This window comes from Lissotriton vulgaris, chromosome 3_1 (assembly GCF_964263255.1).
Source record: "Lissotriton vulgaris chromosome 3_1, aLisVul1.2, whole genome shotgun sequence".
NCBI lineage: Eukaryota > Metazoa > Chordata > Amphibia > Caudata > Salamandridae > Lissotriton > Lissotriton vulgaris.
Genome location: NC_141689.1, coordinates 552,188,968 through 552,205,851, shown reverse-complemented (window position 1 = coordinate 552,205,851; position 16,884 = coordinate 552,188,968). Strand labels below are relative to the sequence as shown.

Below are 16,884 nucleotides of genomic sequence, written 5' to 3'. Positions count from 1 at the left end.
TCATAGCAGAAGGAAATTCATTTAGTAAAAACAAAATAGCAGCATAATTTGGATTAAAAGGAGGGCTATGCTAACGCAAGGAGTCTAGAGAAAGTTAGCACAATTTGAATACTGTATTTCAACTTATAAATTATAAAAAATGACAAGTTCAAACTTACCACCATACTCTGCTCCTAATCTTAACATTACACGAATTGGAAAAACCTTTGCCCACGGGACCTCGAGTTTATGAATAAGAATGCCACACAGAAAAGGAGTATTTGGCAATGGAAGTTCACTGAGATTTTGAAAAATGGGTGTTATAAAGAGAAATCCTCCGTGTTCCTTGCTATCAAGAAAACTTTCATTAAAGGTGACATTCTCCAAATTGTTGATGTATTTTCCTTTAAAGAAAAAAAAGGACATACATGAGAATAAACAACAAAAAAACCTATGTTTTAGCTTGTTACACAACAATTAAAGTTATGTTATTCAGAACAGAAAAAGCTAATGTGTTTCTACAACCGCAATATTACTTTCCAAAGACTACTAAGTACTAAGAGAAGCAGCTACATAAATCTTCACCTCAAAATGTACTCTGTGGACAGCTTCAAATGTTTAGAAATTAACCATCCACTTTAGAAAATATGGAGAACAAGATACTTGGTAATAACCATCATTTTGGTATAATTTTCTAGAGTCACATAAAGTGCATATCCTCCATTGTATTATTGAAAGAAAAGATAATACCGGTAAATCTTCATTTAAGCTGCAAAACAATTGCCACAAATAAGTTACTTTTTTGAAGGTTTTATATAGCGCGAACAAGTCCCTTTTGGGTATCAGAGCGCTTTACATGTCATACATTAGAAGCAAGAGTAAATAGGAAAGAAAAAGAAAAAAACATTAGCATAAAAGAATCCAATTATAGGTGGTTCAGATATAAGGTGCTCAATAGTACAGAACCAGAAAATAAGATACGGTGCTCAATAATACAGATTAATAATTGACATCTAGTAAAACGTAAGTAATTCACGTGAATTCAGCCATGAAAATCACTTTCACTTCTTTTTTAAGGCGGCAGTAGATGGGTTTGCTCTTGTTTCTGTGGGCAAAGCATTCCAGATCCTGGGAGCCATTCCAGAAAAGGCCCGGTTGTACGTTTTTTTCTTGGCAAATCGTTATGGTTTCAGTAAAAGATTCTTGGAGCTTCTGGAAGATCTATTCCAGCAGATAGTATCAGTTTCTGAGCGAGGTAGCTCGGGGAATTGTGATGTATGGCCCAATGCGTCATACATGCTATTTTCAGGTGAATTCTAGCCTCAAACGGTAGCCAGATGAGGGATCTAAGGTCTGGTGATATCCAAGAGGATTTCTTTGATCCTGTGATGAGTCTCGCCACTGAATTGATACTTACCTTTGGTAATGCTTTTTCTGGTGTATAAAATCATATTACGGTGGATAAACGCATATTCCTTCCCTAGTGAATTTCCCCAGGCACCAGATGGGATCCGGAACATTTTTACAGCAAGTTGCTGTATGCGGGAGGTTGTGTCATTCCACCCCAGAACTGATGTCATAGCCACATATAACCACTAACCCTGCTGTAAATTTCTTTCTGGATATTGTCCGTGCCCTCAAAGTTCAACCAACATTCAGATGTCCCAGTGTGCAGATCTCTAATTCGGGCCACTTTGGATGGAGAAAAAGACCATTCCCCGGCACAGGGAGATGGAAGACTAGGGCAGAATCTGGGATTAGATGTATGCAGCTGAAAGAGTGTTACTGAATCCATCTTGACAAGGTTCTTTTCTGTAGGGGGGCGCGGTCTGCAGCCCAAGATGGTGGTCGCTTAAGCGACGTGCTCCGAGCCGGGGCACTTGATCCGATCATAATCCAACATTTCCTAACTTGTCTGACTGCCGAAAACATGCAGGGTGCTGGCTGTCTGTAATGAGATCTCTATGCTGAAAACTTAGATTCCAAGGTGATCACAAACCCGAGTTTCGGGACGCAAAATACTCCGGTACGACGCATGTCTGGCCCTGACGGAGGGGCCTCCATTACAGTGAACTTGCCTGCAGTTACGCTGGACTGCATTGCCCTGAGATCGGCTGCTGCTATAATTTGAGTCCCCAGATTCTGGCCTTGTGCCCCGTGCCCCCATTCACCACCTCTTATGATCGACTGCACGGCTTGTGGTCTGTGGTGGGCTGGAGCACACCTGCCGTGACTGTAGGTGAGTGGAGTGGTGGTACCGGAGAAGCGGCCTGTAGGTCCTTACCGTGAATACATCCTCTCTCCTTGGGCTGAGCGGCCCGGACTACATCCCCGACGAACGGAGCAGCTCCTCGAGCCGGCGAACTAAGCCAGTATGTTTGCACTTGGGGTGCCCTCCTCCCTCCCCCCTCCTCCGTGATGTCTGAGGCACCCGGGTGGCTGCTGTGAGTAACTTGCACCCGTGAGGAGCGCTGGGGCGGAACGTGTGGGGTGGCACTTGGCCTGGCCTGCGCACCTGCTGCGGGACCTAATGGTGGGCAGAGACCCATGTTGCAGCTTGTTACAGCGCTGTGGAGGTACCTGGGATCGCCCTTCACTATTCGACTATCCCGTCAGATTGGGCCTCTAATCCCAGGTCAGTGTTGCCGCCCTCATTGGAGTCTGCTGCGTGGGTGCTATCCTATCACTACTGAGGAGCAACAAATTCTCTGCTAGCTCCCCCCATCCGTAACTCTGACCACTTGTCTAACATTAAACCAGGGATAGTTTTAGATGGCAGCAACTGGACACTCAATTCATGCTCAACCAGGAGGTGCTGGCCCTATGCAGGGACTACTGAATTGTTTCTCACGGGACGTCTCGAGGGGGGCCGCCCCCTCCCTCCCCACTTGGATTGGGGCCCACCGTGGACTCAATCCACCTGAAGTGGCTCAGCGTTGTTGATACTGCCCCCCCACTTTACATCATATGAGAGCCTTCCTGCTGTGACTGGGAGGACGCTTGATCACAACTAAAAGGGCTTGGCCTGACCAGATTAAGGAGTGAGCTGGTTTGAAAGTGGTGATCAGAGTGCTACTACCAGCAAGTGATCTATGGTGACGGGATTATCACATGGTTGTATGACACATCCACAGTCCCATGGATTCCGCATAAATATTGCAGCCTCCGCAGAGGGTTCACTGGTGCCCACTTGCGCGCCACTCACCGATAGGTGCGCCACTGCTTCGCGACGTACCAGTTAAATATTGCCCGGTTCTCACAACGACCCACAGCAGTCAAGCTCCGTGACACACCAACTAAATATTGTACTCATTCGCAGCAGCTAATAGACTCTTTGGGACAAGATTGGGCCCTTATATAGCCCAAAAATACTCAATCACTTGAACCATTGGTAACAATGGGCAGAAGTAACCTGAGAACAACCTCCAGATTCGGATCGCTCTCGCCACCCTCTAAAAATTCCTTTGGCCATTTACGCCCTGCGGAGGAGGGAGCTGTGTCCAGTCCACCGAGAGACAAATTAGATATGATCTTGAAAGAAATCCGGGATTTGAGAACTGCGCTGGAAAACCAATTAGGCATGATTTCTGTAGAGCTCAACCTACTCAAAGACAACCATAAAAAATTGGCAGGTAGAGTAAAGTCCACAGAACAAACACTGGAACCATTACTGCCACAAGTAACTGCTCATGAAGAACAATTATTTGAAATGCGCCAACAGATTGATTCCCTCCAGGCTTGTTCAGATGATGTGGAAGGTCGGGCCCGACGTAATAACCTTAGAATTGTTAGCTTTACTGAGGGATCAGAAGGATCCAACCAGACGATCTATATAGAAAACTGGCTGAAAACTACTGTGGCCCCCACTGACCTGTCCGCACACTTTACCGTCGAACGGGCCCACAGAGTTCCTGCACGTCAGCCAATACCTGGTGCAAATCCCTGCCAAATATTGGCCAGAATACTGAACTATAGAGACCGTGACCATCTGTTACAGGCAGCACGCGACAATGGCCCATTGCTGGTAGACAACACGAACATTTTGATCTTCGTCGACTACATGTTGGCTGTACAGCGCAAACGTTTTCCATTTACGGATGTTAAGACTCGGGTCTGTGCTGCGGGCCTCACATTTGCCTTACTGTTCTCTGCTAAATTGAAAGTCAAATATAATCAACGCTCTTTGTTTTTTGATACATCGGACAGTGCTTGGGATTGGCTAGACAGAACCTTCCCTGACACTCTACCTGCCAGACACATGGACTCTACAGAGCCAAAATCAGAGAGTGCCCCTTGGCAGTGGCGGCTGGTGACATTTGAAAGTGGTAGGGCGTAAGAGTTCTATATGAGTTCTCAGTGGTAAGCGAGGCAAGTGAGCCCGACCAGATAAGAGGGGGCAAATGGTGAAGTACATTTAAGGTAGCAAGAACGTTTATAAAGAAATCGGAAACTGCAGTTATGACAACAATAAAGAGATTTCATATGATGATGACATAGGTAGGTAGCTGCTTACGTAATGAGCAGGGAAGGTAATTTATGTTTAATTACCTCTTTTCTCTTCTTGTCACATCATCACCTTTGACTTAGCATGTGTAACTCAGTGAGCAGAAGGATGTCCTGGACTTGTTGATTTGAAGGTAGGTACCGAAAATTCATTATATCCAAAATGGCTCTGATGAATGGGAACAACAATACAATACCAAGAGTGGAGGGCCAAAGGGAGACGTTTAAAGACCAGCTCAGACTAAATCCCCAATCTACTTATACAAAACAAACAAGTCAGAGGGTCTTAAGAAAGCCACCTAAATCTATACATGTAGACCATGCTAGCAGTTATTATGTTAAAACTGCTCAATTTGCACTGTCTTTAATCCAGACATCAGGAGACAACCATTAAAGAATGTTATGCCTCCTGGTAGTTAGTCCACTCCAGCACATTTTTGTGTTTTAGTGACCTCTAGTTAGGGGCATAACATTTGAAAACATCCCGGTTCTCCTCCCTCACAGTGAGGGGGTTATAGCCGTCGGCTGTACTAGGTTTTACACCTGGGAGGAGGTCCCAGATGATGACGCATGAAACCTCGGTGAATGATGGGATTCCGTCCTTTAAGATAGGACTTTCTGTGTGGAGTTAGTTCTTTCGGTGTACTCATAGACATATTAGCCATTTTAGATTTAGGTGGCTTTCTTAAGACCCTCCGACTTGTTTGTTTTGTATCTGATGAATGGGAGCCTCTGGGAAGGAGCCAGGTGTGACTTTAGCATTTTGACAGTAAACCCCAATAATGTCACAAGGTTTGCCCTCGTCTGGAGGTGGTCCATGACATGTGGAAAGCCCACCTCAAAATTCAGTCATCGACGTAGAGGAAGACTGGTATAGTCGACCTCTGAAGATATGTCATGACCACTGCCATCACTTTCGTGAACACCCCAAGGGCATTACTGAGAAGAACGGAAAGGAGCACAGAAAACAAACAACAAGGAGAGTTTGTGAGCCTTAAGGACAGAAACATTAAAATAGGTGTCCCGCAGATCCAACATCCTATCCCATCCTATCCCATTTGCTAAATCCAGACCAGACAAAACCTGGGCCAGTGTGAGAAGTTGAGAGGTTTAAAAGCTATCATAGGACATAGACCACAGTCCTTTTTTAGGTCTCGCAGACCTAGCGCTGGAGCGTGCATGTGCTCCTCGCTCGGCGAGGCTTATAGTAATCGAAAGATTGCAGAAGGGAACTTGAAGCCCCACCCATCATTACCAATGGTTGGCGTCGTCATTTATGCTAAAAGCTGGCCTCCGATTGAAAACAAGGATTTTTTGTTACTGCCCTGTCTCCTTCTCGAATAGCCCATCCGGACTGGATCTTTTGCTTGCGGCGTGACATGGTCTCCTTCATTAGTCACTTTGTTTTTTCAGTCGCCTTTGGCGGCATGTGTTTATTTTTGGATCACGTTAAAGTGAAAGTGCGATGCAAATATTAACAAGCAGCACACATTTGCGCACTGGCGAGGTCGATTTTACTTTAAATGCGTCTGACCGTATGCGTGTTACTTTTATAGTGAGCGCAGCGCCGCTTCGAGGACACTGCACTTAGTTTCTTTATTTATTGTTTTAACTTTAACATTGAGCACGGCACCTGCTTTAATGACACAGTGCTCAAGTGTTCAAGTAAAAAAAAAAAAGAAAAAAACGAGCGCAGTGTCCTTTACAGTGTCTGCAGCTCGCTCCAAGATGGCTGCTTAGCTCACATTCATTTTCTGTTGAACGACTTTCAAGTTTCAGTGTCAGCACGGCAGCTGCTCCCGCCCTTGTCTCGGCTGCTCTGTGGGTAAGTACCGAGCTTGGCGGTCGGTCTGGGCCCAGGAGCAGTCCATGGATGGGAGTGTTTGGGGAGCGCAGGGTGGGTGGGCGGCTGGTTTTCTGACAGGCGCCCGCAGGCAGCGAGGCGAGCCAGGCAGCAGCAGGAGGAGGAGGGGGTGCTGCGCTGCTTTCATTCTTGCTGCACAGGCTACTTTAGTTCCCTTCTGTGCCAGATGGGCCTCTTTCCTACCGGTTTTGGGGCCGGAGGTTACTAGGTATCTGCTCTGCTGACCCACGACCCCTTAGGCTCCTGCACTTGTCCTCTGGGAGAACGATCTCTTCATAAAGGTTGTGGACTGCCTAGGTCCCCGGGCAGTGCTAGGGCTAGAGGAAGCAGTCGCCCCTAAACAAACCCACTGGATGGGGGTCTAAAATGTTTGGGGAGGCCTGTTAATATAGGGACGTGACCTGGGGAAGTGAGCGACCCCGGAAAGGGGTGTACGGGCAGATGGGCCGCACATCGCCTCTTTTATTAACCTAATTCAGAGGAATCATAGTGGAAATTGAGCTGTTTAAGATGGCGGCTGCCAGTTTTTAAAATTTTTTTAACAGAGGCTACCTTACTTTAAGGATCCCCCTTACTGAAAGATCCTACGTTTATTTCCCGGTGGTTAACAGATGCAGCACATTTTTAAAGTAGTTACGAATCAGGACTTGTGCACATTTTCGGTGGCTCTCAATCAATTAAGGTGAAAGCTTTTTCTTCTCTGTACAACATCTTCTGCACTTGTCATTTTGCACGCATGCAGAGGCAGTTATTAGAGACTGTAAATAATGGTCCTCAACCCTGGGAACTTTTAATGCAAATCTTGTCATGTTTGTTTCTTGGGGTACTCGCTGCAGAGAAAGCAGCTGTCAAGAAATGTGCAGTGCAAATCTTGTAATGTTTGTTTCTTGGGGTACTCGCTGCAGAGAAAGCAGCCGTCAAGAAATGTGCAGTGTGTGTGTTTGTGTGAAGATTGGTCTTGTTAGAAGATCAGCATAATTGCTACGTTTTGAGCAGTGGTAAACGCCATATAACAGAACAACAAATGCCAGTTTACATGAACGCATTACACTTCAAGTGGAGTGCTAAAAATCAACATCATCCCTAGAGTTATGTGCCGACAGTTTGTTGAATTCTGCATTGTTTTTGTTTTTTTAAACTGTTTTTATTTATAAGAAAGTTCAAATAATATACAGACGTAGTGACATGTCCACTGAAGAAAACAAGACATTGGCATCAAAATATTACATACAGTGTGTAAAATACTACAACCGTTTGCTACTCCCGGTAGGCCCTTGTTTATAACTACAACACTTATATGGACTAGAACTGTACAAACCATACTAGAATGCTTTTTGGAGTCACGCCTTAACCCATATGTCATAGTGCCGGTGGAGGGGGCCCAGTGTCAATCATGAGCTGGCTATTAGTGCTTGCCTCTCACTCCGCATTTCCACTGTTGGGGAGATGCAGATGTCCCCTCTGTATTTGTTCCGTTTTCCCCATTTATGATCCCTTTTCCTGGGGCATCCCATCCCTTGAAAACCGTTTTCTAAGCTATCATTGCACAGTCCATGTCCTTTGCCCAGTCGGTTACCTGCGGACTAGAGTCCTGTCCCCACTTCTGTGCTATATTACGCTTTGCAATCATCCACCCCATTGTGGCCCACTCCTGTTCCATCTGGGAGAGGTCGGTAGCTTCCCATATGTTGAGGAGGCAGAGTTTGGGAGAGAGACGCAGGGGCTTGTCGCATGTCCTGGTCAGTTGGCGTGTCACCCTTTCCCAATAGTTTTGTATGTGTGGACATTCCCATAATATGTGTATGAAAGTGCTGACTTGGTTGCAGTATCGAAGACAGAGCGGATCTGGCCGCCTTCTCAGTCGGAACAGTAGCTTAGCATCAAAATATACCCAATGGAGTATTTTAAGTTGTATAACGTGGAGACGCATGGGGATTGCTACCTCTAGGAGAGGCGAGGGTGTCTCTCTAGTCTTCATCTTCTATAGCACCCAAATCAGACTCCCAGTTAGTACGTACTTTATGCATAGGATCAGTGCGATTATTTACCCATTTTTTGTACCTTAGGGAGATAGCCTTGTGCTCCATTGGATCTAATAATAACCAATTTTCGAATGGAGAAGAGTCAGGGAGAGGGGTTTCCGTAGGCAAGGCCATGGAGATAGCGTGCCTGATTTGGAGAGATCTAAACGTCTCCGAGGGCTCGAGTTGGTATTTAGTCTAGAGGTCGGAGAATGTGGCCAGTTTACCCGTCACCCACATGTCCCCCACAATAGAGATTCCAATAGTGTACCACTTATCAAACCCGGGGTGGTTACTGAGACAGCTCAGGATATCCGGTTTCCATAACGGAGTTGCTTTCGTTAGGCGGTTATGCCACCCCAGTCTCCTCATAATTCTGTGCCATATTTCAACCGTACAAGCCGTGGGGCCCGTCAAGCGAAGTCTACGGGGGTTGGCATACAACCCCCTGTTATAGCCGCCTCGTCCCAAGAGCCAGTGGTCGGTGCGGAAATTTGGATCGCCGTGTGGGCCGAACACCCAACAATTAATTGCCGCCAGTTGGGATGCCGTAAAGCCGTAAGTCAGGCAATCCTATCCCCCCCCCCGTCGTACCATCCCATGGTGAATTTGTTCATAGCAATTCGAGGTGGATGTCCTCCCACAGTAATCCACGCACCACGCTGTCGATTTGGGCAAAATATGAGTCTGGGATTGGGTATGGAGCATTCTGGAATGCATAGAGAAAAAGCGGGAGCGCAAGCATCTTAAACAGGAATGCGCGTCCCAAAAGGGTGCGAGGGAGAGAACGCCAGTGTCAGGCGTCTGATTTTAGACATTGGAGAGGCTCCAATACATTTCATTCAAAAAAGATTTTAGTATCTGTGGTTACAAACACACCCAAAATCGAAAGCCGATAGTGGCTACCTGTCTGTCTTGTCCCCTCGGGCTGGGTGGGGGTTCGCCCTACAGTACGTACATCTGGGATTTGGACCTATTTACCCGCTAACCAGAATGCGCTCCGAAAATATGAAATATATGAAGTACTCTCCGCAGCGAACGAGCTGGAGAAGTTAGGTAGAGGAGGATCTCGTGCGTGTATAGGGAAATGAGATCTTCGTGTTCATGTGTCCATTTGAATCCCCGCAGACCCGGGTCTCCCCTGATTCGGACTGCAAGTGGCTTCAATACCAGGGCAAAAAGAAGTGGGGAAAGTGGGCAGCCTTGCCTTGTGCCCCAATGGAGGGGGAAAGTGCCAGAGCGATGATTATTGACAGTGACGTATGCAATGGGTTGTGTATATAATAACTTAATCCAGCCAATCAACCGGGGACAGAATCCTATGCGACTCAACACAGCAAAGAGGAAGTCCCATTCAATGGTATCAAACGCCATGGTAGAATCAAGGGATAAAAGGATTGCTTCCTCTTCAATAGTACCGATTCTCACTAGGGCCCCATGTACTTGTCGTAGGTTTCTGGCTGTATTCCTACCTGGCATAAAGCCGGATTGGTCTGGGTGAATTAACTCTGCGATATAAGGGAGGAGTCGATTAGCCAAGAGCATGGCAAGGATTTTAGCTTCTATTTTGAGTAGGGATATTGGGCGGTACGATTTGCATTCTTCCGCGGGTTTGTTGGGCTTGTGTACAACCACTATAGCTGTAGTATGACTATCCGCAGGAAGGAGCCCAGACAGGTAGCATTCGTTATATAGGCCCAAAAGATGGGGTGCTAATTTTGCAGACATGGGCTTGAAGAGCTCAATATGAAGTCCATTAGGGCCCATTGCTTTACCGGAGCGTTCCCCCATTATGGCTTTTTGAATCTCCGTCACGCTAATGACTGCCTCCAAGGCGTCCCTATCCTATCCTATTGATTGTGGCAAGTAGATCAGCTGATAGCAGGGCCTGAAAGCATGGGGAACCCTATAAACTTCTTCAAAATAAGAGGCAAATGTATTCTCAATCTCCTGAGGATCAGAAAGGAGCACTTTATCAGGGCCAGCTATCTCATGGACCCATCGTGTCGCCTGCTCTTTACGCTTCAACCAAACCAGGAGCTTGCCTGTACGCTCGCCTAGTTCATAAATTAGATGCCTGGTAGTCAAGGAGCGCATCGTGGCTTCCTCCAATAGGAGCTGTCTGTAATCTTGTTGCTTTGAGTGTGTGTTGTGTATTGGGATCAGGGGCCTGCGAAAGGTCTTCTTCCAGGGCTAGTATGTCTCTTTCGACCACCCTCCGGGAGCGCTCGGTTCGATGCCCCACCGCCAAGGATAGTGCTCTGCCCTTAATTACCGCTCCAAACGCCCCCCAGAGCGTCGCTGCAGAGGTCACAGACCCCACGTTCTCATCAAAACAATAGTCAGTGTCCTGCAAGAGGGCCTCCCTAATGTGAGGTATTTTGAGCGCCCATCATGGCAGTATCTTGATAGAGCTAGGTTGCCTGGTCGGTAACAGGCCGAAAGTTGTTAAAAGAGCTGAGTGATCAGAGATTCCTCGTGCCAAACAGCGGGCCTCATTGAAATTAAGTATGTCTTGGACGTGGGTGAACATATAATCAATGCAGAATTGACTTCCATGCGCTTCCGATTAAAAGGTATAGTGAGTGTGTGAGGGGTTCAGCCACCTCCATATGTCTAACATACCCAGGGCAGCTGGCAAACTCTTGGTGCTGCAAGCCTCGTGCCGGGTCAACTCGGGGTGGGAGACGATCCCTAGAGCCATCCATTGTTGAATTGAAGTCACCTCCCAGTATCAATGTTCCCATGGGTAGTTCCATTAACAGCGTCCCAACGCCTCGTAGTGTCAATTGTTGTAGTCCTGGGGGGGGCATAGACGGACACTATATTCAGGGTGCGTCCTTCCCATGTGCCTTTAATGGCCAAATACTTGCCCAGAGTGTCGGTCCGTGTATTGTGCTAATGTACGGGCAACCCTTTCGGAGGAGAACCCCCACTCCCCTGGATCCCGATGAAATCCCTGAATTTACCACCATAGTGTATCCCTTCCTATTCAGGGCCATGCATGAAATTCCAACCAAGTGAGTCTCTTGCAACATTACCAAATCAAGTTCTTGTCTTTGAACATAGCGTAAAACAATACCCTGTTGAATCTTGTCCCCCAGTCCATTCACATTCCAGGTGGCCATTCTAAGTCCTGTACCAGGTGCCATCAAACACTTGCGATGAAGAAATCATATATTCGGATGGAGACATCCATACAGGACAGTAGAGGACCCCCGCCAGGCACGATACAGGTCAATATTTTGCCTAGGGCTGCGCCCATAATGTCCACATGTATAGATGATTGTAGGAACATGTATGATATTAGAATGAAAGGTATGATGCACCAATGCGAAAAACAAAAGAAACATGATAAACTAACCCCCCTCCCCATCCAACCTGGAACCTCCCCACCCTGCCTCCCTGCACAGCGAGCCTTGCATAGAGCCTATCGCCCACACTTGTCAACATCCGGAACGTGAGCAACCCCACTCCCAAAAACCACTTTGCTCAACACCAAGAATCCGCATAACTTTAGCAATATATTGTTTAGGGGCACATATTGCAATTGTTAAGACAAAACCATATATAAACCATTTTGTCGAAAGCTCAAACTCGTGGTCTTCATAGGCCCCAGACAGGCACAAGTGCCTAACTAATACAAACGAAGCCACAATAACACCCAATTAGGCAGGAAGAACCAGTGGGCCATCAATCAGTCTATCATCACAAATCAGTGTTCATAGTCACCCCACGGGTCCCTGAGATTCGAACGCTGCTATTGTCACCAGTCGCCATGTCCAGTTGTTGCAGGCAGAGACTTGAGCTGTTTCTTGCCAGCGGTCCGCCAACCTTCGAGCCAGTCCTAGGCATCTTCCGGCTTTGTGAAGAACCATAGTTTACCCTCAGATTCCACCTGGAGTTTAGCTGGAAATATCATGGCATTTTTGATCTCCTGATCTCCGAGGGCCCGTTTCACCTCCAAGAAGCTAATCCTTTGCTTATGGACCCTCAATGTGAAGTCCGGAAAGAATGTGACCTGGCTGTTTTCGATTGTCAACGGGGGTGCTGCCCGGGCATGTCTGGAGGATCACATCCCGGTCACGAAAATTAAATACGCAAGACAAAAGTGGCCGGGGGAGGCCCCGGCTTCGGCCTTCCCCCAGGTACACGATGGGCCCGTTCAATGGAGTAGCACCTTGACGGTCCACGTAGCTGAAGCTGCTACAAGATGAGTTTCTTTACAAAGAGGTCCGCTGCTTGTCCCTCAGCCCGCTCCGGAATTCCAAGTATACGGACATTGTTACACCTCATCCTACCTTCGTTATCATCCAGTTGTAAGGCCATGGCGTCAGGAGAGGTGCGTTGTTCTGAAACCTACTTTTTTAGGAGGGTGGTGTCAGTCCCCAGTTCAGCCGTAATAGCCTCAACATTGTTACACGGTCCGCAATCCGCCTTATGTCCTCCCTTATCAGGGTCACTTCTGTGGCGACCGTATTAATCCGAGTCTCTAGGGAGGCATGCACTGCGGTGATCGCTGCAAGGAGGTCTCTGTTCGTGGGTTCGGTCGTATCATTATGGGCCACAGCCGCACCATGGTCATCACTCTGTTGTTTTTGCAACACAAACTTGTCTAGTTTGGCCTGAGTCGCTGTTTGACCACTGCAGCCCGTCGCCATATTGTCTCTCACAGGGGGCAACGTGGGGGGGGGGGGGGGGGGGGGGGATCCAGGTGCATCCACTACTTACCGCCGCCTGCAGTGAATTCCTCCACCCGGTCTGTTGGGTTTGGCAGGTGCCACCCCAATCGTTTAATCAATACCACCACCTGTGTTGCCCAAGTGAGGCGCGAAGGATCTAGAATGTTCCCCAGGCAATCGCCGGGGGCACAGGACTGTGCGGTATGTCCAGGGTCCGATGCGGTCACCTCTTGACAGACGTGGTAGGGCTATTAGATGAAATGGCACCAGGAGAGACAAAAGCGGCTGCTTGGTGTGTGGCCGAGAGGAGCCACCACGCTTCAACAGTACTTTCAGACCCACTTCTGAATCCACCTTTTCTCATGGGTCATGTATGGCCGCCCGTTGGTTCCCACTCCCGGCTGCAAAATGTGCCTAAAGTTTCTCAGATCCCCCCATCCAACACTCGCAGGGGGGTTAAACTCAGTCTGAGCCCCCAGTCGGGCCCCGTTGCTCCCTCGAGGCCTACGTGTACCTTCGCGGAAAACTACTCCCCTTATGGTCCGCTCGACTCTACAGGAGTCACTCGATCTGGCCCGCGGGTGCTCTGTATTCACACTGACCCTCTGGTCTGTACACTTCCCTCAACGGGCCCTTCAGGGAAGACCAGCAGCAATGAGGAAGGGCCCGGTTGCAGCCAGCCCCAATGTTGGAGTCCCGGTCACAATAACGAGGGGAACCGTCTCGGCTTGTATTCGGGCCTCACTCAGCCCTCACCGCGCCATCTGTGGTCAGGGTTCCAGGTGGCACCTGCTCAACACTCTTTCGGGGTTGGCAGCTCCGCCCGCGCACGCTTGTAGGATGATCGCGGCCTCGCAAGCAGTTCCTGTGCTGGGAACTGTCCCTTACTTTCGGCTCGGCCCACACAATCAGAGCCGGCGCTGGATGTAGCTTTGATCAGCTCTCTCCGAAAGTGCTCAAACTTCCTCTGCAGTTAGACCACATATAATGAGTTGTCTTTGTCCCCTCAGGAGCAAGTTTTGGCCAGGGTGGATGAAGTTAGAAGGATGTTTTCGGGAGCCATTCCGGGAGCCATTCCGGTCGGCAGTTGGCCACACCCCCTGAATTCTGCATTGGTAATAAAAGTTGAAAGTCTTCATATTTGATTTAGTAAGTTATATTAAGGGAAGTTATGTTGAGTGTGACCTTGGATATTGCATGTAACCCCCATTGTTTTCATTGCCAATTGTACACTTCATAACTCCAAATTACTGTGGTGCCACTGTACAATACACAATTGGACATTTTAGGAAGGCATCGTAGTCTTGTATCTAACCTAGGCATTTCCATGTACTGACCTTGAAGCAACCCCGGTTTTAAAACCACGTACCATTGTTGAAAACACTCATTTTACATGTCCTGCCCAGAAAGGCTCCTATGGCAGCAATGCGTTTCATAATGAGTGGGCAGTTTGCAGGGCGATGCCATTTGTGAAATATTAGTTTTTAGTTTGCTCTGAGTGCTTCTAAACTGAATGATTGCATGCGTTCCAAATGCCTGGTCACCATTAGCACTGGGGCAGTTAGAGCGCCTGCATGCGAGTAGTCGCTTGTCTGGTTTGTTGGCCTAAGTGGCGTCAGTATAATAAAGCATAGTTTCGGTTTGGCAGTTGACAAGGGAAACGTGTAAACATCACAGTATTCATAAAGGACGTGGGTCTTTATTTCTACTAGTACTATCATTATTTCCTCCAAGGGGCGTTGAAGGTAAAATACAGCGTGTCCCCTTTTACTTAGCCTCATACGGTCCTATATAATTTTTTAAGCGCCAGGACTGTGCAGCAAAGGGGTTTGCTTCGCTTTATAAAGCCGTTCAATACATGATGACCTGCCTCTATGGCACACTTATATTGGCAAATTAAAATGTGTATGAACGACAAAAACACTGGCAATCACTTGAACACGCTCACCAAAGCCTTACTTAGCATTTTTTTCTGTATGTTTAAAATGTCCTGGGATCGTAACGTGATATGATGCACCTTCATGCCGGGATGTACGCGCATTACTAAAAAAAAATGCATGCATATTTAGGTAGGCCCTACCATCCTGCTAATCCTCTCTGCCAGACACACTTGTGTCCCCCACTAGTCAGGCTAATGTTCAGCTTCCTTTTGACCGAAACATTCTCCCTATGGCAGATGCAGTGACTTATTCTCGACAGTAGATGTCTCATTTCTGCTACGCCCTGTGGTATCTTTGAATGAGGAGGGCTCTTTCTTCCAGTGTGATTGCATAGCTAGTCCTCACTGATCCTACAACTTCCAGGAAACGCTTACTTCGGAATACATGATGGACTATTTTACATCTTAAAAGAACACCCAATCACCCTGCTGTCATTCATTTATCACCTTTGCGCATTAATCCTTTTTTATGTTTCTCAGAACTGGCAAAGCCAACAAGTGTAATTAACAACATTTGTAACAAGCATTTGCAATGCAATAGATCTCGCATTTTAGAAACTTTGACCTATTGGTATTGTAAATGACAATGCCTTTTACTATTGCTGTTTTTTTAAACACATAAATAAAAGGCATTATCATTTACAATGCCAATAGCTCAAAATCTCGCATTTGCGAGACCTATTGCATTGCTAATGCTTGTTTACACTAGGAAATAGTAGGAGTAACACCAGTCCTTATTTCTAATGCTGACACTCTGTGGCTCCTTTGACCAAAAGAGCCTGTACTTTCTCCGGCAAAATGGACAGATGCTCCTCTAAAAGCTGCTCTTGTGACAGGTCGGAAAAGAATTGCAGTGTGTAGCTCCACTGAACGATCTACAGTACTCACCTGTTGGATGTCCTGTCCTGTCACCCCTGGAGAAAATGGCCGATCCTGCCTTCCAAAGTCTGGATCCTGGGAAGCCTTTTAATTGTTAAGGAACATGCCTTACGGGCACAGAGAGAGCCAGGAGCGCGCTATGGCTCTGCGTTCTTTGAACGGTAGATTGGTGAAAGTTAGTTATTGCCTAATGGCAGCAAATCTTCTATAGCCACCCATTTAATTTGAAACAGTTCTTTTTTGTCCTTGGTGATACACAGGCTGGCATGGTTGTCATGTGGCACAAATGCCACCAGTAACCTTGTATCTGTAATAACAAGCACTGATTTTGTGGCAGAGGGCGTTTGTTGGGAATGTGGACCCCTCATTTGTTAAACACACACTAATGAGGCTCCAATCGATGTGCCATTTTGGTTATCATCTGTAGCTTTTCTTTGACCTTTTTATTGCCAAACTGCTGTGATGCAGAAAGTAATTTTTTGCATTTGTGGTTCTAAATCAGGTTGAAACTCAGTGACCCACATCTAAAAATAATGGTTCAAGACTAATATGTTTTTATTTTTTGGTTTATTTGTTTGATTAATTAAAATCTTACAAAAAGCAGCTAAAAACATTTACATATATAAAATACTAAAAAATATCCATATGTTCGAATAATTTTCATCAATCCGATATAAAAGTCAATTGTTTAAAATTAGATTTTTGGTTAATTCAATAGGTTCATATTCCCACAAGACTAATATGGTGGGTACTTGTTTTGCTGATATATTTACTGATTTTAATGACGCTTTTACATCAGTGTCTGTAATTATTTGTCATTTAAGAAAAATATTTTGATCTGTTTTCTAATACCACTAGGAGATGTTTAATGGGGAATTCCAACTCATCACAATGAAAGCTGCGATAACTTTCAGACAGCACTACTAAGCCATATCAAAACTCACTATCACTCATGTACACAGTGTTATATTTCCACTCTCTGCAAGTCAAAACTATAACCCTAAAAACCATTACCAA

The 16,884-nt window shown here is 46.6% G+C and overlaps 1 protein-coding gene across 5 annotated transcripts in view; it reads right to left on the bottom strand.

Moving 5' to 3' along the window:
* Positions 1-16,884, bottom strand: part of ZFYVE16 (zinc finger FYVE-type containing 16) — a 743,498-nt gene that overhangs the window by 306,345 nt on the left and 420,269 nt on the right. For all 5 annotated transcript variants that reach the window (XM_086960830.1, XM_086960829.1, XM_086960828.1 and 2 more), the window contains one exon: positions 159-383. In XM_086960830.1, the coding sequence (XP_086816956.1) occupies positions 159-383 (225 nt within the window). The remainder of the gene's footprint in view (positions 1-158; positions 384-16,884) is intronic.